General features: G+C 36.9%; 1 protein-coding gene and 1 pseudogene across 1 annotated transcript; both read left to right on the top strand.

Annotated features, from left to right (window-relative positions):
- The first annotated feature begins 452 nt into the window (after positions 1-452).
- LOC115678526 (putative disease resistance protein RGA3) lies at positions 453-2,476 on the top strand (annotated as a pseudogene).
- A 14,587-nt stretch (positions 2,477-17,063) lies between these two features.
- On the top strand, positions 17,064-21,874 carry LOC115678525 (putative disease resistance protein RGA4). Its single transcript, XM_030601911.2, has 2 exons — positions 17,064-19,772; positions 21,642-21,874. Exon 1 carries the CDS (start codon positions 17,196-17,198, stop codon positions 19,770-19,772), a length of 2,577 nt encoding a protein of 858 aa, XP_030457771.2. The 5' UTR covers positions 17,064-17,195; the 3' UTR covers positions 21,642-21,874.
- The last annotated feature ends 2,393 nt before the right edge of the window (positions 21,875-24,267 follow it).

The following is a 24,267-nucleotide window of genomic DNA, read 5'->3' as shown; positions in this document are numbered from 1 at the left end:
CTTAAAAAAGTAAGACCAAGGTTAATATTGTCATAACACAATTATAGGGAGTGTTTTAGTCATAATAGGAGAAGAAAAAGCGTGGCCCAAAAATAATTCAAAATCACGATTGTCCCTCAATTATTGCATGATTTTAGTAAATGATAATAAGATGATCTCTCTTCAAAGTGCAACCACTTCTTTTTTTTTGTTTTTATATAGCTCAACCACGTCTTTGATTAGCTGTTTCTATTCTTAAAATTTATGGCACATTTGCAACTTGCAAAACAAAACTAGTAACGCAAGATATATTCAAGTGAAATTTGATATTCATATGCCACTGAACGGCCATTATAGAATGACACCAGGGCATCATTAATTTTACCGAATGGATATGTATTAACAGTAAACAATTTGCAATATATATACACATATTCTGACCGTTGACCATATTTCTTTATTGAGAATAATTAGCAACCTACCTGGTATTCTATTCGGGTATCTACCATCATTGACGTGGAATCGTCCATTATAAAAGGGACTGGTGTTAATCTGAAATGCAGACATGGAGACATTCTTGTTTAGACCATCCAATTCTCAAGCCAAATAACCAATAATCTATTTCCTCCACCTTTTTAGCCCATTGCCTCTTCGGAATAACATGGCAGACCTCTTTAGCATCGCAGAGTGGGTGCTTGGAAAGACAGCCTCCCGCGCCCTCCAAGAAGCCATCGCGATTTATGGTGTCGAGAACCAGATCGGCGAGCTTAGGGAGACGTTGACTGCCATTAAGGCAGTGTTGTTAGATGCAGAGGAGCAGCAGACGAAGAACCACCGCCCGCAAGTGTGGTTAGATCAGCTTCAAGATGTATTATACGATGCGGAGGATGTGCTCGATGAACTCGAGTGCGAAGCCTTACGCAAGGAGGTGATAAGTCGCTACGGGGGCATCAACGGGAAGGTACACCGCTTCTTTTCCCTCTCTAATCCACTAATACTCTGTCCAAAACTCAGTTATAAAGTCAAGGAGATGAGGGAGAAAATATCCAGATTTTCCACTGAGAAAGATCAATTCGATCTTAATGTGCGGAGTGCTGACAAAGATGTGGCACATACGCGGTCACAAGAGATGTCTTACTCGTTCGTAAACATGTTGGATGTCTGCGGATGAGAGATTGATAAAGAAAAGATAATTGAGATGTTGATGCGGCTAGTAGAAGATAAAAACCTATCAGTGATTCCCATTGTTGGAATAGGAGGTCTTGGCAAGACGACCCTAGCTAAATTAGTATACAATGATGATAGTGTGAAAGAGCAATTTGAGTTGCGACTATGGGTGTGCGTGCCAAAGGACTTCGATTTAAAGAAAATTATTGAAGGAATTATTAAAGATGCAACCGGTCAGAGTTTGAGCCTTGATATTCAACAATTGCAAATTCGTTTGCAAGACATCATCAAAGACAAGAAATATCTACTTGTCTTGGATGATGTATGGAGCAATGTCCAACGTAGATGGAAAGAATTGAGAGATTTGCTAAGCATTGGAGCTAGTGAAAGCAAAATAATTGTGACAACACGCAGTTCAGAAGTCGCTTCCATAATGGGTACCCATCTAGCGCATAATCTAAAAGGTCTTTCTCGTGAAGACTCTATGGCCTTATTCAAAAGATGGGCATTCCACGAGAAAGAAAAGGAGGCTTGTCCTGAATTCCTTGAGATTGGAAATGATATTGTTAAAAAAATCACTAGGATTGCCTCTCCTTGTGACAATTTTGGGGAGTTTGCTTCGGACAAAGGACGAAGAAAGGTATTGGGCATATGTAAGAGATAGCGAAACATGGGAATTAATGGAAGTAGAAAGGGACATTCTGCCGGTACTTAAGCTTAGTTATGATGATTTACCATCCCACTTAAAACAATGTTTTCCTATCTTAGCACTTTTCCCCAGAGGAGGAAAAATTAAGTCCGGGAAATTAACTAGGCTATGGATGGCTTTAGGACTCATTAATTCAACAAGGGAAAGACTGGCACCAGAAGACGTTGGTGTTGAGTACGTGAAAGAGTTGTGGAGGAGATCTTTGATCCAAGATGTTGAGGAGTGGGACTCAGAGTTAGTATTTAGAGTGCACGATTTGGTCCCTTCTCTTGCAGCTAGTGTGGGACAAAATTATTGCTCTATTGTTGACTTACATACTCCAGAAATTTCAGAAAGAGTTCGTTACATTTCGACCCCAACCATTTCTTTAAAGGAAATCTCAAACTACGATGGAGTTCCACCTTTTATGAGAAAGAAAACTTCAAAGAGGCTACGTGCAATTATATTTCAATACAGAGTTGGTGATGGAGTTACTACTAGAAAATTTGCTAGAACGTGCATATCCAAGTGTAAACACTTACGGATTCTCAATTTGTCATATGGTAGCTTTGAGGAGCTACCAAGTTCCATATACAACTTGAATCAATTGAGATCGTTATATCTCCCTGACAACAAACGATTAAAGAAGCTTCAAGATACCATTCGCGAGCTACAAAGTTTACTACATTTAAACCTCACGGGTTGCTCGAAGCTAGGCGAGTTACCCAAAAATATGGAAGGGCTCGTCAATCTTAGATACCCATATTTAACATCAAAGCAGAAGAGTCTGCAAGAAAGCGGAACACCTGCATGAATTGGGACTTGATGCATGTGAAAATCTCTAAGTTTTGTTTGAAGATACTTGCCGACTGACTTCCCTTCGGAAGTTAGCAATTCTATGTTGTGGGAGACTAACATCTCTACCTTTTGGGGAATTAATCTCCCTAGAGTGGTTGATCATTAGCAGTTGCCCGCTCATGTTGATCCCGAGAAAAAATCCAACTTTTCTCCACGTCTTCGTGTACTGGTAATAGCATATTTCGAACGAGTAATGGAGCTCCTCCAGTGTCTCAATGAATCTGCTTGCACTTTGGAATCGTTTTGCGTCTATGATTGCCCGAGCTTCATGGCTATACCCAAATGGCTACCCAATCATATACGTCTCAGGGAAATTCACTTGATCCGATGTCCCAACTTATCATCCATGCCGCAAGGAATCCGATCCCTCACTGCCCTCAAAGAGTTACATATAAAACATTGTGATGAACTAAGCAAAAGATGTGAGCCACAAACTGGCGAGGATTGGCACAAAATCGCTCACATTCCTCGAATCAAACTTGATTTGATTAAAATACAATGGACTGATGTTTAGGTACGTCCATCTATCATCCTCTCCCTTCATTTCTTCTTCGTTCTTAGATATAATATAGCCATATATTGAGATTCCTTTCTTATACTTTTTTTTCCTGACTTCCTCGTTGACAATGCATTATGCACATAATATTGACATCTTTAAGTCTATGCTTGGGAAAATTTTTAGACGAATCCCAATTTCTCTGTACCATCTGCCATATTGAAAGTAAAACTTGATTCCCTAATAATGGAATCTCGTTTTTTGCTTTTACTTTAGAAATTCGAATCTGATGTAACTTTTTGAATGTTTCTTTTTTCTTTTGATGATTATTGTTGAAGAAGCTATGTTAAATTTTATTATTCAACCATGTCCACATCGTCCTTGGTCATTATATATCAAATGATATTTTGAATATATTTTAATCAGATGAATCTATTGCAAATATCCTAAAAGCACTAGTTAAGTTCACTAGCCGTGTCAAAAAGAAATCGCGAGATATTTGGAAGTTTATTGAAGTAAATGCACTTACTAGAAGGCCACCTATATAAGAAACTTTACAACTCCTTTGATTTCAGAAAAAAATTTCAATTTTCATGTATTTTTTATTAAAAGAAAAGTAGAAACAAGTTTAATTTTTTTTAGCAAAAGTAAAGGTTTTCTTTCTGAGTGCAACATGGAGTATATACTTATATTCCATCAAAATTGTAAAATAGGTTCTTCCAAAACCCCATGTTTCATTTGGATTAAAAACACGAAAAACATTGAATTGTTATTTTGAGTCTATAGATTTAATTCGATAACAGTTTTCTTCATTTTAATTTGACAATTGTTTTTAAAAAAATGAAATACATTTTCACGACAGCTTTTCATTCTTGATCAAATGGAGGTGGATATAAAGGAAACTTTGAGGAATATAATGAGGTCTTGAGTATTTAAAATGCATTTACCCAAGCTATACAAGTATTTAGGGGCACTTTTCAATTTCTTTAAAATAAACCATATTGACCCATTATCATTAGTATTATTGAAAGCTTTGATGGTTCTCATCCGAACTCGCCACATGGAAAGATGACTGGGGGGGCAAGTGGCAGCTTTTAGCCAATTTGAAATTGCCAAAACACAACCAATAAGAGGACATCCAATTTGAAAAGATTCTCAGTTCTAAAGAATTATTATTTCGAATTATATATATGAAATTAATATTCTTAATCCCAAAAAAAAAAGCATTAATTCCTCAATTGAATTACTACTTAATCAAAACATTGCAATAAGAAAAGGAAAGAATTTATATAAAAATAATCTATATTAAAGTAAACAATCGTATGTAAGTTTGATTAGAAACCATAACGTTGCATTCAACATTGTAGTTATACTTAAGGAAAATGGCACAAACAGTCCCTGAACTTTGGCTCAATGTGCAATTTGATCCTTAAACTTTTAATTTGTTCAATATAGTCCCTAAACTTTAACCCAATGTTCAATGTTGTCCCTAAACGTTCATTTTGTTTAATGTGATCCCTGAACTTTTGGTACATGTTCAATATAGTCCTGAATTTTATAAAAATATTCAATATAGTCCTTCCATTAATTGAAGTTCATGAACTATATTATACTATTTCATATAATTCAGGGACTATATTGAACATGTACCAAAAGTTCATGGACCACATTGAACAAATTAAAAGTTCAAAGACCACATTAAACATTGGGCTAAAGTTCAGGGACTACATTGAATAAATTAAAAGTTCAGAGATCAAATTGTACATTGAGCCAAAGTTCAGGGACTGTTTGTGTCGTTATCCTTTATATTTAAAACTACATACTCAATTATGTTTGTAACTCTATGTAGAATTTGTAACTCAGATAATAAAATGAAATTAAAAATTATGTACCATAAATCCAGTTCCGTACATAGTACGCAAAATGATTGCTAGTCTAAACAACGTTATTTGAAGGCTTTGGGATAATCTTTGTTGGCAGGACACTTGGCTAATACCAAGAGCCAGTGGAAACTGCCACAATCAACATTAATAAAGAGAAATCATCCAAAGAAAATTGTTTATTTAGCTTGATATGCGCGAAAAGTTTAACCCATACAGAAATCTATTCACTTCAAGTTAACTTTGTCATGTAAGAAAAAATAATTTGCTCCATCTAATTATAAAACTATCAAAATGTTTTCAATTAATTTGTTAAATTAGAATAGTTGCATAAATCGATGTTCACAATACTTTCAGGTAATGAGGTTCAACTTCTTATAACTATTTCTAATTAATTTTTTCAATGTAAGTGCTTCTATTTAATTAATTGTTTTTAACTTTCTGCAATCATATATAATTCATAACTCTCATAATACAACACGTGAAAGTGAAAAAGTACCTATAACATTCCTTTAAAATGTACTAGTGTAGTGGCTCAAACTATGCATGTGAATAAAGCCATGGCCATACAAATTCTTTCCAAACAGCAAAGCATAATGGACTCTTAGGATAATAATTTTATTGCATGAAGTTTTTTAAAAAGAAAAAGAGATTAACATAAAATATTGTTATATGACGGGAAGAGATGTCTAAGATAAAGAGTCATTGAGAGTAACTAGACTGCTTTTATTTTATGTTTATAATAATGTATATAACAACAAGTGTAAAGTCAAAATCCCTAAAATGGAGGGCGTTTTTTGGAACCTTTTTATGCACCCATTTACCCTCTCATGTGATTTATTTAACATATAAAATCTAATGAAAAAAGATGAAATTTAAGTGCTTTAGCTACAATATAGGATGTTCTTTTTCTCACTAGATTGGTAATATTAGCAAATTATTTTGTCATGAAAAATGGCCAGAGCAGGGCTGGGGATTTTGCCAGCTAGTGATTTATAGGTCATCAACTCAAAAGTTTAGGGGCACGTTTGTTTTGGATTAAGCAAAAGTAAAGAGTACTTTTTTTCTTTTCCGGTAAAATTTAAACTATTAATTGATACTTTAAAAAGATAATAAGAAATTATACGCAAATTTACGTGCCGACATTTACTTGATGTGAAAATTTAAGGCTTTTTTTATTAACCAAAACCCAAAGTATGTAAGTCATAAGACTTAAATTAGAGGCTATATATAGACTCTCCATTTTGTTGCAACCTATCAATAGTAAATCAAGATTTATAACTCGAGTATCAGTAGCACATTGTTCAAAAATAATGTAAACCATCAGACATGTAAGCGCTTATCCTTAGTGTGTTCACAACACACATGTTATTTCGGATGCATGTCCTTTGCAAGTCATTATATTCTTATTTTGAGAGTAATTAAGAAACACTTATAAGAACCAAAATTTCCACACATTCTTATACAAAACAAAAACTTCTACATAAGTTTTTATTCAAAGATATTTTACATTCATATGAGAATAAATTTTGCTAACGAATTAAAAATATCTTCGTGAATAGAATACTTAAAAATGACCAATTTGCATGACACTACAATTAATGCCATAATACTATGTTGTAGATACTCTAAGCTTATTTTTTTTCTCTTTTGAGCGTAGATGAACTTCTATAATCTATATTCCAAGCCATGTAGATCTCCGCAACGATTTGAACTAGCAATCAACTAATCTTTCGTCAATCTCTTTCATTTTTAGGGATGAAAACAATGGCCGTTGATATTGTACTTTTCTCTTTCTTTCCTTGAATGCATGTAGTTCTTTATTATTTGCTTGTGTTTGTATTGCACATTTCTATATGGTGAAAATGACTTACTTGTATTGTTTGAGACCAACTATAACATTATCTATATTTAAATTTTCTTAAAATAATATTTGCCCTTAGTTCACGGACAATGAATGAAATCACGCCGCACCATTGAATCTTATTTTTGGTAAATTACTGTTAGTTACTTGTTCCTTTTATATTTCTTCCACTGGACTATTTAAAGAATTTCCTAGCAATAATGCAATTAGAAAACCATATTTTTTCATTTTTAATTCTTTTTACTTGACTTCTACATAGGAAGATTATTTTTTCTTTTCCTTTTGATCTTGGGACCAGATCTTATGAATATGAATGCACACCGGCTAATTGCATGAAGGATAAAATTTTTCTTTATGTGCTCAAAGCCTTTGGGAGTTTTAGTCTCCGTTTATGAAGCTCTCTTGATTTCCCCGTACTTTTTTGCCAATGACAAGAAAAGATTATGTCCTAATCGATCCTTTTCGGCATCGTAGAGAGTGTGTTGAGTCAGCTCAGGTCACATGTCCTCCCATAATTTGACTGGGATACTTAGGAAAAACTGTGCTTGCTAATTAGTTATTGTGCAACAACGAAAAGTTCCAAGAAAATTTGATTTTAGAATATGGACATGTGTTTCCAATGATTTTGATCTAGAGAAAGTCTTTGAAAAAGTCTTTAGAGATACTATAAGTCAAAACTTGATCAGGGTTCTATTAACGCCTAAAATTTTGCCTAAAGGATCATTCATGTATTTGAAAAGTTTAGGTATCAAATTCACCGTCAAACAACATAATTTATCCCCTAAGTAGAAACAACGATTTTGCATTCATTTTTGTTGTTGCATTCATTATGTATTTAGAAGCTAAAGATATGGTAGTTTGTTGATACCTAAGTTTCCCTCCCGATAGATCATCCATGCATTTTGTAAAGATTATTTATGAATAACGACGAAATCCGAACTAGCAAAAAACATGTATCCAGCAGCATCTTGCATCCCCGTTTCTTACATCATTTCTCTACATTTAGAAACTAGAGGCATTGTAATTTAGTATTTCAGACCCAATGTCGAGAATTAGGATCACTCATGCATTTCGCAAAGGTTAAGGGTCTAATATGATGAAAACGGTGAAACTCGACCTTTAACCGAAAGCGTCAACATTACATCATTATGCACTCATATTCCTCACTACACTTTGTCTGCACCTAGCAACTGGAGACATCATAAGATTGGGATATTGGATCCAACATCGAAATTTTGATCGACGGAGAAGCTCGAGCTCAAGGACTAATTACAGCCGGAAATGACTGAAAAATCAAGCAGTGAGGGGCTGATTTTGGCCTAACTTCTCTTGCTTGTCTCAATGTCCAAAAAAATGGAAAAAATGCAAGTTAGGTACCACGATGATCATCTTTGAGTCAATTTTTTAGTGGTATAGGGCTCGTGTGCTGGTTCTAAGTGTAGCTTCCCATATTTGGTTTTTCCCAAGGGGTGTCGGCTGGTCCCCTAGCCCCAAAAATGTCCGGTTTAGGTCACCAAAACGGGACTTCCCAATATCTTCCATGATCAATATTGATGTGTTAGCTTACTTCCCTCCAAATTTCAGACGAAACGGACGAACGACAAGTGCGTACTAACCGTTTTCACGCAACTGTACAGTTTGCCCCTACTTAGCTGAGTTGAACGTTTTTAGCTTTCCCGTCCAATTCTGACATCTTTCTTGCACCCATTAAGCCATCCAACCGGCCCACTAACTAGAGACTAACTACACATGAACTAGAAGTTAGAGAAACTTTGGAGGACCAAACTGGTTCAGTAGTGACCAACCAAATTCCCCAAAATCTGGAAATGAGAGGACCGGTTTGCAGCTTGATTTAAGGGCCTCACCATCTGATTTTTGGGGTTTAATGGTAGCAGACTTTCAGCTGAGTTTCAAGAGGGAAGAGACTTTATTTGACCTTGATTGATTGGGCTTGATTGAAGTGATAAATATAAAGGCAAGGATCATTGGATCAAGTCGAAGATCGGTGGACATGGACTGCTGGAAACTGCTTGTGCCGTGAAGATTTGATAGGGAGTTCATTCCCATCATGGATCGCTCTTGGCCATTTTTTTCTACTCCAAAAAGCTTGAGGATTCAAGTGTGAGAGATTAGAAGAAAAAACCGAGCAAAAATCTTGAGAAAACCATGAGTTTGGAGAACCAAGAGGTAGACAGGAGAGTTGTGTGAGCGTGAGCTAGGGTGTTTTTGCCGTGAGTTCAAAGCGGCGATCCGTGAGCTTGTGGTGCCTTGTTCATCCTCATTCTTCATCATTCGATATAGATTTCATGTCTTTATTTTGGTTTTGTTTGGTTTTGGTTCCTTCGCCGTGCTTCCAAAGGTGGAATCGCAAGCTCATTATCTCGGTCTACCGGTTCATTTAGCTGGGCCACATCGTTTGGGTTTGTATAATTAGTCTTTAGATCGTGTGCATGTTGTTAAAAAACCGGCCATCATGATTCCCTTGGTCCAAATCCTAGTTGGTCCTTGCTTGTTCATGTTCCATATATGTTTACAATGATATATGATGCCTATTAGCGATGCACTTATACTTCATGTAACATAGCTTAGACTTTAGGTCATGTTTATCATAAATTGAAATTAAAAAGACAAAGGAAAACAATAAATGGAAAAGATAAAATACCGGGATTGCATTTAGATAGGAATTGCATCTTATTGCTAAATTTAATGCATGCTTAGTTGCTTTCCATGTCATATAATGTATTATGGCCATCATCCAATTAGGATACTTACATTAATTCCTTAGTCTAGGATTGATTGCACGTTTAAATTTATGCTATAACTTAGTGTTGACACCTAAATTTTTGCTATCATATTTAGTAATAAATCACATAAAAAAATTAGGAGTCAACCCTTACCCTTAAAAAAAATGTCATTAACATAATTTGCATTTGCATTATAAATATTATGAACTTTTGCATAGGTCCACACAAAGTGCTGCTTGCGTTTGAGGGGAGAGGCCCTAATTTCGTTTGAAATTCCAAGAGAAAGCCCACATTGAATTAGACCCCTGTGAAATTCGGCTAACCCATTTGCTTGGACAAATTTCACCTGTGCAAAGCACACTTGAAAAGCAACTCGAGGAGCGAAGGATTCACAAAGCAAATCAAAGGAAAGAAATTTTCGGTCAAATAAGAGGACCAAGGAAGAAAGGAAAGGGATATTGCGGGCTGAATAAAGAGATATATTCATAGTCATATTCATGGCAAGATAAAATAGAAAAAAGGTTGAAAATTGGTCACACGTAGGACCATATATTGGTCCAAGCAAGAACATGCCCTTAATTTCCTAAAAGCAAGAACATATATAATTATTCTGAAGTAGGAAAGGAGATTGCATGATAAAATAAGAAACCAGGCTCATAAAGAGCAAAGATATCACATTCATAGGGGGAATCACGAATCACGAATCACGATCTCATGTTCACATCATATTTAATTCAGTTTATTTTTTTTTCCAATTTTCCAGCTTTGCGTTCCGTCCGGTTCTATTACTTTCAAGCGTGCGTTATTGTCGTCCCCACAGGAAATTTCAGGTTTCAAGCTCCAGTGATTATCGACTGTTCATTAGTTTGCAAGTTCTGTTGCAAAAATTGGAGCCGTGATGCAAAGATTGTTTTGGTACATAGACTACATGTTTGTTTCGGCATGTATTGTTATTATTGTACTTCAATTAGTTTTATTATAAGCAATAGAAAAGGCAAATAATAATAGGATCGCTTCTATATAGAAAGTGAATCATTGGATTACATTAAGTTCATTCATGGCATCATGTTCAATCTTTTAATCTTGTCATCTAGACTAAATACATCATTTATTAGTTTAATTTAGTACACGTCTATATCTTAGGCATAGCACAAGGGGTCTTGGCTCGGGTTTAATAACGAGGCCATGCTTAATTTTTACCCGATACCGCTCAAGTTCTTATTTCCTCGCATTATTTACTGCTTTGCTGTCACATTTTCATTGCTTTATTTTTTGTTTGTTCTTTAATTGCTTGCTCACCCCTGCATAATCACCCTCACATGTTAGTAGCTTAGGATAAAACCAACAAAGATTGCATGCAAAACATTTTCAAAATAAAGAGAAAATGTACCGAAACGGCTTTTCACTAATCTAGCGTAACTAAGTCTTCGTGTTTAGAGTTTCTGGTTCGCAAAAGTAAAATATCCCACATTTTACTAATCGGCCCGTAACAGATGAATGCTAACTTTAAAATGAATTGATTAAATTAAAACGCCAATGATGCGATTGGTATGGATTTGGAAGAGTCCATACTAAGTGTTTGCTTAATAATTCGTCAGTTTTACACTTACCAGTACCTTTTCTGGTGTTAATAACAAGCGATATTAAATTTTACCTATAGTAAAACATGGGAGTGACCTGCAATATCAGCTGTTTTTCGGGTAACTGCCACTTTTGGGCGAACCCTCTCTCTCTCACTCTCCCCAAAAGTGTTATGCTTCAAACAGTGATTATGCATGGCAACGTCAACCACTGAATCTGGATGCACGAGGAGCACTGCAAGCAGCATCAGCTTACCACAGCCATGTGGCCAAAGAGAGTCATGAATCGGGTAAACCACCTTCCAGGAACGGTCTGCACTGGCAGCTGTTCTTTTCCAATCCTTTCAACAGCGCGTGGATCTAAAATGACAATGAAATGGAGATATAATGGGAAACGGAACCTGTCAAAGCCTCGCGTCTTTTGAGATCTCGGGAGACATTAACATGTGCAGTTAGCCTGCACTCCAGCCTAGTCATGGCCACGGGCCGATTTTGGCTCGGAACCGGCCCGGTCAAACCCGGGCCCGGCCCGTTGACCGGGCCCGCGGTTCGGAACCGGAACCGGCCCGTGGCCTACGGGCCCGGTTCCGGTTCCGGTTCCAAATTATTTTTTTTAAAAAAAATAATGAATATTTTTAAAAAAAAATTCATTATTTAATTTTTTTTTATAAAACAAATTGAACTCTAATTGCTATGCATTGTAAGTGCATTGATCTCCAATTACAATGCTTGGCTTGAGTGTATTGAACTCTAATTACAAAACTTGGCTTGGGTTTTATAAACAACCCCTTTGATGGTCTCTTCATTCCCAATCGATGTGGGACTCTCGGCTTGTCTTGAACACCTTCAATGTGAGACTCTTGGCTTGTCTTCATGCAAATGCCAAGAGTCCCACATCGAATGGGAATGAAGAGACCATCAAATGGGTTGTTTATAAAACCCAAGCTAAGCCATGAGCATGTGAAGTTGTATACATTTTGTGGTTACGATCCTTTGCTAGTTAAGAGCAAAGGATTCCATTGGACCGCCTAGAACCGGACCAGACCAATGGTCCGGTTCCTGCTCTATGATTTGCCGATTCGGTTCCTAGTTCTAAAATTAAAGAACCGGTCTTACCGATTCGGTTCGGTTTCGACCGGGAACCGATCACCCCTATAATTTTCATTTTGATTATAATTTATATTGAATAATTTATTATTTGATATTTTTATAATTCATTATTTTTTTATTTTATAATTTATTTTTTAAAATTTTAAATTACGAACCGGAACGGTCTGCACTGGCAGCTGTTCTTTTGCAATCCTTTCAACAGCGCGTGGATCTAAAATGACAATGAAATGGAGATATAATGGGAAACGGAACCTGCCAAAGCTTCGCGTCTTTTGAGATCTCAGGGGACATTAACATGTGCCGTTAGCCTGCACTCCAGCCGGAAGTATGACAACCCCCAAGACGAGCAAGAAAAGATAATTAGTGCGTAAATGAGCTGTCACTTAAAAAAAATGGTTAAAAGATAAGATCCTTTTCTTGTTCCATTGCTCGTGTTGTGTATGTTTATCAATAATATCTATATCCATTATTTAATAAATCAAACATTTCGTGAAAAAATAATCTTTGCTTAATCTTTCAAATGTCAATTTGTTGCGCGCGCACAACGCTTGAGCACGTTTGGTAGCGAGAGGGAATGATAACGTAATGACTTCGATTGCCTTACCCCTTTCGTTAACTTAAGTCAAGAACAATACAATTCTCAGTAGTAAATTCCTTCGATTGCGTGGAAGGAGAAATTATTCAATCAATTCTAAATTAATTTTATGGATGTTAATTCAGTTTTAAACATTTTAATTTTACCAATATTATCATTATCTTTGCACGATTCTAATACAATCCTTCCAGCCGATTCCTCTTTGAAAATCGTTTAACGTGTATGCAGGCTCTCTTCCTCCTCTCCCTCGGTTTCTCGCAGCTCACTCTCCTCTACCCTCTGTCATTATTTTATCGTGGTCCCGCCTCTCTTTTCGTTTTCTTTCTTTCTCTCCCTTTCGTACTGGTCTGACCCTTCCCTCCTCTCCCTTTTCTTTCCTTTCTTTTTCTCCCTGTTCTTGTTTTGTTTTCTTCTTCCTCCCCTCTCTTTCTTTCACACGTCCCTCTCTCCTCCTCTATCTTTCCCTACCACTTTCCCTCCCGCTCTCTCTCTCTCTCTCGATTATTACAATAGAGTCACGACAAGGCATCGCTGGATGTACCGAACGGGCATGGGTTAACAATAAACGATTAGCAATATATAATATACATTTTCTGACCGTTGACCATATCCCTTGTCCGAGAAATATTATATTCGGGTGTTTACCGTCATTGACGAGGAATCGTTCATTAACATGTGATTTGAGGCCTTGGAAGTGTTCCTATTGAACAATTTCAATATTTTGATGTTCTGCAAAAAGAAAAAAAAATTCAAAATTTCTCGGGTTGTCCCACTATCAGAACATGATTGTAGTAAACAATAATGCGATGATCTCTCCCCAAAGTTCAAAGACGTCTTTGATTGGCTGTTTTGATCCTTAAAATTAATGGCACATGTGCAACTTGTAAAACAAAACTAGTAACGTAATAAATATTCATGTGAAGTGCGATACATTCATACGCCGCTGCACGGCCATCATAGAGTCACGACAAAGCATCATTAGTTGTACCGAACAGACATGGATTAACATTATACTATCAGCAATATATTCATCTGTTTTTCACACATAGCTCAAGGGGTCTTGTCTCGGGGGTGTTTAATAATGAGACCATGCTTTATTCTAACCAATACTGCTGTGCTTCTTATTTCCTCTCATTATTTACAGCTTTGCTATCACATCTTTATTGCTTTATTTCTTGTTTATTCTTTAATTGCTTGCTCATCCCTGCATGATCATCTTCATATATTAGTAGCTTAGGATAAAATCGACAAAGACTGCATGCAAAATATTTTCAAAATGAAAAGAAAATGTATCGAAATAGCGTTTAATTAATCTAGCGTAACCAAGTCTTTGTATTCAGAGTGTTTGGTTCACAGAAATAAAATGTTCTCTCACGTTTTGCTAATCGATCCGTAATAGATTAGTGGCGATTTCAAAATGAATTGATTTGCATATTTAATTAATTAACTTAAAACACCAACGTTGCGATTGATATGGGTTTGGTAGAGTCCTTGCTAAGCGTTTGCTTAATAATCCTTTAGTTTTTCCTTGGTTACCTCTCGGAAGGTCGCGACACTCGCAAGATCCTGTTCTGGCGTTAATAACAAGCGATATAAAATTTTACCTATAAGAAAGCATGGGAGTGACCTACAAGATTAAATTTGACCTATAGGAGTGTTATGCTTCAAACAGCGATTATGCATGTCAAAAGATTACTGGTAGCAATTGATGGGTCTGGTAGCAATTGATGGGTCAGCTTGCTAAGGGGGGGGGGGGACGCGGGATATTTAGAGGGTCAACCACTAAATCTGGATGCAAAGGATCGACCTTTCCCTCCGCGAGGAGTGCACGAGGAGCACTGCAAGCAGCATTAACAATCATCACATGGAATTCAGCTTATTACGGCCATGTGGCCAAAGAGTCATGAATCTAGTAAACCTTGCAGAAAGCATTGTTGCATCACAGGAATGGAAGACGTATCTCATTTTGCTCACGTTCGTTGATTCATTTTCCCACCATAATTACAAAAAACCCCTTCTAGGAACTGAATAGGAGTTCCCACACACCAGCATTGGAATGTCTGCACTGGCAGCCATTTTTTCTTTTCCCAATCCTTTCAAAAGGGTGTGGATCTAAAAAGACAATGAAATGGAGATATGGGAAAGGGAACCTGCCAAAGCTTTCACGTCTTTCAATAGGGTGTGGATCTAAAGTTAACATGCATAAAACCCCCCAGACGAGCAGAGAAGACAATTAGTGCATAAATGAGCTGTCACTTAACAGAAAGTTAAAAGATAAAAGGCAAGAAAATTACTTGAACACCTGTAGCTTTAAGACTGTTGGAGAAACGTAGGTAATTCCGTAAAAAATCCGACACTCAGGGGGACAAGAAAAGCATATCCTCTGCTCAAAAAGATTCTAAAGTTTCTTTATCTAACGGAAGTCCCAAGCATATCCAGTCCTGGAGAGGGGGTTAAACGACGACAAACTCTTAAAAGGCAATTTCAACAAAAGATGGGGGGCTTTTGTAAATCAAAGAGGGCCTCTTATTTTTAAGGGATCTCAGTCATTTGCTCTTTCTTCACTCAAATATCCTTAATTATTATTTTACAAATATGAGTCCACGATAAAATGAATAATTTTATAATTTTATTTTATCTCTCACTTTCTAATATTAAAAGATATACATATTTTTCGATCCCACAACAGCTTTCCTAGCAAGATTTCAAATCTCAAAGTCCTTTTCTCTTTCCATAGATATTTATGCGCATTGTTCGTATTGTGTATATTTATCAATAATCTATATCCATTATTTAATAAATCAAATATGTCGTGAAAAAATTAATCTTTGCTTAATCTTTCGAATGTCAATTTGGTGCGCGCGCACACGGCGCTTGAGCACATTTGCTAGGGAGAGGGAATGATAAAATAATGACTTCAATTGCTTACTCCATTCGTTGTCTTTAAGTCCATAACAAAATAATTGTGAGTAGGAAAATTCTTGCAATTATATGAAAAGAGAAATTGTTTAATTAATTCTAAATTAAATATGCGATGTCAATTCAGTTATAAATTTTTTTAATTTTGTTAATTTAATTATAAATTTTGCACAATTCCAACATAGCTACTGCAGTTAAATTTTCATTGAAAATCGTTCATTTGCACACAAGCTCTCCTCCTCTCCCTCGGTATCTCGCAGCTCACTCTCCTCTTTCCCTCTTTTATTTTCGTGGTCCCGCCTCTCTCTTTCTCTCTCCTCCTGACCTTTTCTTTCTGACTCATTTGACCCCTCCCTCCTCCTTTTCTTTCCTTTCCTCTCTCTTTCTTTCTTTTCTTCTTCTGTTTTCTTCCTCCTCCCTTACTCTCTGTCACACGTGCCTCTCTACTTCTCTCCTCTCCTTTCCTCTTTCTCTCTCACTTTTCCCTCCTTTTCTCCCTCTGTCCCCCACTTTCTCTGCCCACTCTGTCTCTCTCGATAACTACGATAGAGTCGCGACAAGGCATCGCTAGATGTACCGAACGGGCGTGGATTACGATAAACGATTAGCAAATGTATCCTATACATTTTTTTGACCGTTGACCATATCCCTTGATCGAGAATAATTAGCAACCCACCGAGTATTATATTCGGATTGTTACCATCATTGATGTGGAATCGTTCATTTTAAACGCGATTTGAACCCATGGAACGGTTCCCATTGAACAATTTCAAAATTGCGATGTTCAGCAAAAGGAAAAAAAATTCAAAATTTCTCGGTTGTCCCACTATTAGAGCATGATTGCAGTAAATGATAATGCGATGATCTCTCCTCCAAGTTCAAAGACGTCTTTGATTGGCTGCTTTTATCCTTTAAATCAACGGCACATGTGCTACTTGTAAAACAAAACTAGTAACATACTTAATATATATTTGAAGTGTGATATTCATACGCCACTGCACGGCCATCATAGAGTCACGACAAGGCATCGTCAGTTGTACCGAACGGGCATGAATTAACAATATACGATTAGCAATATATACATTTTAAATATGAACTTTATATCCCTTGATAGAGAATAATTAGCAAGCTACCTGGTATTATATTCAGGTTGCTACCATCACTGACGTGGAATCGTCCATTATAAAAGGACTGGTACGTACTAATATGAAATGTAGACATTGAGACATTCTTGTTTAGACCATCCAATTCTCAAGCCAAATAGCCAAGAATCAATTTCATCCACCATTTTAGCCCATTCCCTCCTCGGAAAAACATGGCAGACCTCTTTAGCATCGCTGAGGGGGTGCTTGGGAAGATAGCCTCCCGCGCCCTCCAAGAAGCCGTCGAGATTTATGGTGTCGAGAACCAAATCAGCGAGCTTAGGGAGACGTTGACTGCCATTAAGGCAGTGTTGTTAGATGCGGAGGAGCAGCAGAGGAAGAACCACCGCCTGCAAGTGTGGTTAGATCGGCTTCATGATGTACTATACGATGCGGAGGATGTGCTCGATGAACTCGAATGCGAAGCCTTACGGAAGAAGGTGATAAGTCGCTACGGGGGCATCAAAGGGAAGGTACACCATTTCTTTTCCCTCTCTAATCCACTCGTGTTCCGTGGGAAAATCAGTCATAAGATCAAGGAGATTTGGGAGAGATTATCTAGAATTTCCATCGATAAAGATCAATTCGGTCTTCTACGGAGTGCTGACAATAGTGAGACACGTATGCCACCGCGAGAGATCACTGACCCATTTGTAAAGAAGTCGAATGTCGTCGGAAGAGATATTGATAAAAAAAAGATAATTGAGATGTTGCCGTCGGTAGATGACAAAAACATCTGTGTGATTCCCATTGTTGGAATAGGAGGTTTGGGCAAGACGACCCTAGCTAAATTAGTTTACAACGATGATAGTGTGAAAGATCGATTTAAGTTGCGAATATGGGTGTGTGTACCCGAGGACTTCGATTTCAAGAAAATTATTGAAGAGATCATTAAACATGCAACTGATCAAAGTTTGAGTGACTTGGGTATTCAACAGTTGCAAACTCATTTGCTAGACATCATCAAAGACAAGAAATATCTACTTGTCTTGGATGATGTATGGAGCATTGACCACAGGAAATGGAAAAAAATGAGAGATTTGCTCAGTGAAGGAGCTAGTGAAAGCAAGATTATTGTGACAACACGCAGTTTAGAAGTTGCTTCTATAATGGGTACCCATCCAGCGCATAATCTGAAAGGTCTTTCTCATGAAGACTCTATGGCATTGTTCAAAAAATGTGCTTTTGACAAAAAGGAAAAGCAACCCCGTCCTAAACTCCTTGAGATCGGAGAAGACATCGTCACAAAATGTCAAGGAGTTCCTCTTCTGTTGGAAACTCTAGGGAGCCTACTGAATTCAAAGGATGATGATGAGCATTGGAAACGTATAAGAGATAGTGAAACATGGGAGTTAGCAGAAGCGAAGAAGGACATTTTGCCGGTTCTTGAGCTTAGCTATGTTCATTTACCGTCTCACTTAAAACAATGTTTTCCTATCTTGTCACTTTTCCCCAGAGGAGTTGATATCAGGACCGGCATTTTAATTAGGCTATGGATGGCTTTAGGACTCATTAGTTTAACAAGGGAAAAACTAGAACCGGAAGACGTTGGTGCTGAGTATGTCAAAGAATTGCGGAGGAGATCTTTGATCCAAGATGTTGAGGAGACCGGAACAGTATCAATAGTTAAAGTGCATGATTTGATCCATTCTCTTGCAATGAGTGTCGGGCAAAATTATTGTTCTACTATTGACTTAGATACTCTAGAGATTTCAGAAAAAGTACGGTATATTTCGACCGGTACCACTTCTTTAGAGAAAATCTCAAATTATGATGGCGTCCCACCTTTTCTGAGAAAGAAAACTTCAAAGAGGCTACGTGCAATTATATTTCAGTACATAGTTGATGATGGAGTTATTACTAGAAAATTTGCTAGAACATTCATCTCTAAGTGTAACCATTTACGGTTTCTCGATCTGTCGTATGGTAGCTTTGAGGATCTGCCAAGTTCAATATGCAACTTGAAGCAATTGAGATCAGTAGATCTATCTGAGAACAAGCGGTTGAAGAAACTTCCAAATACCATTTGTGAGTTACAGAGTTTGCTAGAGTTAGACGTCAGTGGTTGCTTGGAGCTAGGCGAGTTACCCAAAAATATGGAAAGGCTTGTCAGTCTTAGATTTCTATATATAACAACAAAGCAAAAGAGTTTACAAGAAAGCGGAATACAATATCTGGAAAATCTGCATTTTTTGGGACTCGAGAATTGCAAAAATCTCCAAGTCTTGTTTGAAGGAACTTGCCGACTAATTCGCCTTCGGAGGTTGGACATTAGAGTTTGTGGGGGAACAATATCTCTACCTTTGAGGGAATTCATCGCCCTAGAGTCCTTAGATATTGCTAGTTGCAAGTTCGCGATGACCTCGGAGAATAAGTCCAACTTTATGTTGAATCTTCGTGCTCTGGTAATTGATGACTCCGAACAAGTGATGGAGTTGTTCCAATGTCTCGAAGGATCGGCCTGCAGTTTGGAGTCCTTTGGTGTCTATGATTGCCCAAGCTTGACATCTATTCCTGATTCGTTACCCAATCATACAAGTCTCAAATTAATTCACTTAATCAGATGTCCCAACTTATCGTCCATGCCGCAAGGAATCCGATCCCTCACTGCCCTCAAAGAATTATGTATTGAACACTGTGGTGAACTGAGCAAAAGATGTGAGCCTCAAACCGGCAAGGATTGGAACAAAATCGCCCACGTTCCTCGAATCATGCTTGATTTGATAAAAGTACAATGGATGGATGATTAGGTACGCAACAATCCGCCTCTCCCTTCATTTCTTCTTCGTTCTTAGATGTGATATAGTCAAATATATTGAAAATTAGAATAAGAGAATAATTAATTATGCGCATTCATAATATTGACGACTTTAACTACATGTTTGGACAACTTTTGACAAATTCCAATTTCCCAGTTTCATGTGGCCAATTGAATGTAAATTTTGAGTCCCTACGATGGAATCTCGTATCCTCCTTTTATTTGGAAATTGGCATATGACGTTCCGTATGAATATATACTTTTTCTATTGATTATTATTATTGGATAAGATAGCTGCTCTAGCTTAAGTTGATAGTTTGAATATAATTTATCAAATCAATCTGTTGCAAGTGTCCTAGAAGGACAAGTTAAATTCACTAACCACATCAAAAAGCAAATGTGAAATAATTGGAAACTTATTGACGAAAAGGTACTTCCTAGAAAGCCAACTATATAAGAAACTTTACAACTCTTTTGAATCCAGAAAACATTTTCGGTTTCCATTTTCTTTTTAGTAAAAGAGAAAGCAGAAACAAGTCTAAAAGTTTAAGCAAAAATAAAGGTTTTCTTCCTAAGAGCAACTTGAGTATGTACTTATGTTCCATCAAGATTGTAGAACAGGTCGTCTTCACAATCTCAATGTTTCATATAGGATGAAAGCACATAGATCACTGAAAGGTTATTTCGAGTCTATACTTTAATTCAAACACAGTTTCCCTCATCTTAATTTGACAATTAGTTTTTAAGAAATGAAATGCATTTTCACGACATCTTTTCATTCTCGATCAATTGGAAATGAAAACACTAGTTGAGAAAACTTTGAGGAACCAAATAAGGCGTTAAATTTTCAAAATGCATTTAGCGAAGCTTATAAGAACTTAGGGGCACTTTTCAATTTCTTTGTTTTGATAAAAGCCATGTCATATTGACCCAATAGCATTAGTATATAGTAAACTGAAAGCTTTGCAGGTTCTCATCCAAACTTGCCACATAGAAAGATGATTGAGGGGCAAGTAGCAATTTTTAACCAATTTGAAATTCCCAAAATACAACCAAGAAGAGGTCATTAAATTTTAAAAGAATCTCAATATTAAAGGATTATCATTTAGAATTATTTACATGAAATTAATATTCTTAATCCCAAAGAAAATAAGCATTAATTCTTCAATTGAATTTCTATTCAATAAAAATATTGAAATGAGAAAAGAAAAGAATATATATCTATATATATATTATATAAACAATTTATAGTAAAGTAAACAATTAATATACCCTAAATCCAGTTCCAGGCATAGTACGCGAATGATTGCTAGTCTTAATAACGTAATTTGAAGGCTTTGGGATAATCTTTGTTGGCAAGACACTTGGCTTTAGGAGTGTCGGATGGAGCCAGTGAAAACTTCCCCCAGTCAACATTAATAAAGAGGAATCATCCAAAAAAATTGTTTATTTACCTTGATATTCGCGAAAAGTTTGACCCATTGAGAAATTTATTCCCTTCCCGCTAACTTTCCCAAGGGAGAAACATTAATTTTCTCAATCTCATTATAAAAATATCAAAATGTCTTCCATTAATTTGTTAAATCAAAATAGTTGCATATATCTATGTTCACAATTCTTTAAGGTAATGAGGTTCAACTTCTTATAACTATTTCTAATTATGTTTCTCAATGTAAGTGCTTCTATTAAGTAAGTGTTTCTAACTTTCAGCAATCATATATAATTTTCATAACTCTCATAATACAACAGTAGAAAGTGAAAAGATATTTAAAAATGACCAATTTGCATGACTCTACAATAAATGCCATAATACTATGTTGTAGATACTCTAAGCTCATTTATTTTCCTCTTTTGGGTGCAGATGAACTCCCATGATCTATTTGCTAAGCCATGTGGATCTCCGCAACGATTTGACCTTGCAATAAGCTAATCCTTCGTCAATCTCTTTCATTTTCAGGGACAAAAACAATGGCCGTTGATATTGTACTTTTCTCTTTCTTTCCTTGAATGCATGTTGTTCTTTATTATTTGCTTGCGTTTGTATTGCACATTTCTAAATGGTGAATATGACTTACTTGTATTGTTTGAGACCAACTATAGAATTATCTCTATTTAAATTTTCTTAAAATAATATTTGTCTTTAGTTCACAGACAACGGATGAGATCACGCCACACCATTGAATCTTATTTGTGGTAAATTACTATTAGTTACTTGTTCTTTTTATATTTCTTCCACTAGACTATTTGAAGAGTTTCCTAACAATAATGCAATTAGAAAACCATATTTTTTTGGTTTTTAATATGTTGTACTTCACTTCTACATAGGAAGATTATTTTTTCTTTTTCTTTTGATCCTAGGACCAGATGTTATGAATATGAATGCACACCGGCTAATTGCATGAAGGATAAAATTTTTCTTATGTGCTCAAAGCCTTTGGAAGTTTTAACTCTGTTTATGAAGCTCTCTTGATTTCCCCGTACTTTTTTGCCATTGAGAGTGTGTTGAGTCAGCTCAGGCCACATGCCCTCCCATACTTTGACTAGGATACTTAGGAAAATCTGTGCTTGCTAAGTTACTGTGCAACAACGAAAAGGTTCGAGAAAATTTGATTTTAGAATATGGACATGCGTTTCCAATGACTTTGATCTAGAGAAAGTCTTCAGACATACTATAAGTCAAAACTTGATCAGGGTTCTATTAACACCTAAAAATTCACCTAAAAGATCATTCATGTATTCGAAAAGTTTAGGAATCAAATTCACCGTCAAACAACATAATTTATCCCCTAAGTAGAAACAACAATTTTGCATTCATTTTTGTTGTTGCATTCATTGTGTATTTAGAAACTAGAGATATGGTAGTTTGTTGGTACCTAAGTTTCCCTCCCGTTAGATCATCCCTGCATTTTGTAAAGGTTATTCACGAATAGCGACGAAATCCGAACTAGCAGAAAAAACATGGATCCAACACCATCTTTCATTCCTGTTTCTTACATCATTTCTCTGCATTTAGAAACCAAAGGCATTGTAATTTAGTATTTCAGACCCAATGCAGAGAATTAGGATCACTCATGCATTTCGCAAAGGTCAAGGGTCGAATCTGATGAAAACGGCGAAACTCGACCTTTAACCGAAAGCGTCAACACTACATCATTATGCACTGATATTCCTCACTGCACTTTTTTTGCGCCTTGCAACTGGAGACATCATAAGATTGAGATATTGGGCCCGACAGCGAAATTTTGATCGACGGAGAAGCCGGAGCTTAAGGACCAATTACAGCCGCAAATGACTGAAAAATCAAGCAGTGAGGGGCTTATTTTGGCCTAACTTCTCTTGCTTGTCTCAAGGTCCAAAACAATTGAAAAAATGCGAGTTAGGTACCACGATGATCATCTTCGAGTCAATTTTTCAATGGTATATGACTTGTGTGCTGGTTCTAATCGTTGCTTCCCATATTTGGTTTTTCCCAAGGGGTGTCGGCTGGTCCCCTAACTCGAAAAATGTCCGGTTTAGGTCACCAAATCGCGACTTCCCAATATCTTACATGATCAATATTGATGTGTCAGCTTACTTCCCTACAAATTTCAGAGGAGACGGACGAACGAGGAGTGCGTACTAACCGTTTTTGCGCAATTGTACAGTTTGCCCCTACTTAGCCGAGTTGAACGTTTTTAACTTTTCCGACCTATTCGGACATCTTTCTTGCACCATTAAGCCATCCAACTGGCCCACTAACTAGAGACTAACTACACATGAGCTAGAAGTTAGAGAAACCTTGGAGGACCAAACCGGTTCAGTAGTGGCCAACCAAATTCTGGAAATGAGAGGACCGGTTTGCAGCTTGATTTAAGGGCCTCACTATCCGATTTTTTGGGTTTAATGGTAGCAGACTTTCGGCTCAGTTCCAAGAGGGAAGAGACTTTATTTGACCTTGATTGATTGGGATTGATTGAAGTGATAAATATAAAGGCAAGGACCATTGGATCAAGTCGAAGACCGGTGGACATGGACTGCTGGAAACTGCTTGTGCCGTGAACATTTGATAGGGAGTTCATTCCCATTAGGGATCGCCCTTGGCCATTTTTTCTACTCCAAAAAAGCTTGAGGGTTCAAGTGTGAGAGATTAGAAGGAAAAACCGAGCAAAAATCTTGAGAAAACCATGAGTTTGGAGGCCAAACCAAGAGGTAGACAGGAGAGTTGTGCGAGCGTGAGCTAGGGTGTTTCGGCCGTGAGTTCAAAACGGTGATCCGTGAGCTTGTGGTGCCTTGTTCATCCTCATTCTTCATCATGTGATATAGATTTCATGTCTTTATTTTGGTTTTGTTTGGCTTTGGTTCCTTCGCCGTGCTTCCAAGGGTGGAATCGCAACCTCATTATCTCGGTCTACCGGTTCATTTTGCTCGGCCACGTCGTTTGGGTTTGTATAATTAGTCTTTAGATCGTGTGCATGTTGTTAAAAAACCGGCTGTCATGACTCCCTTGG

Source organism: Syzygium oleosum, unplaced genomic scaffold (assembly GCF_021117445.2).
Source record: "Syzygium oleosum isolate NSW1041296 unplaced genomic scaffold, Sole_v2.1 Sole_v2.10, whole genome shotgun sequence".
Classification (NCBI taxonomy): domain Eukaryota; kingdom Viridiplantae; phylum Streptophyta; class Magnoliopsida; order Myrtales; family Myrtaceae; genus Syzygium; species Syzygium oleosum.
The sequence above is the reverse complement of the archived record's forward strand: the minus strand, read 5'-3'. Positions and strand labels throughout refer to the sequence as shown.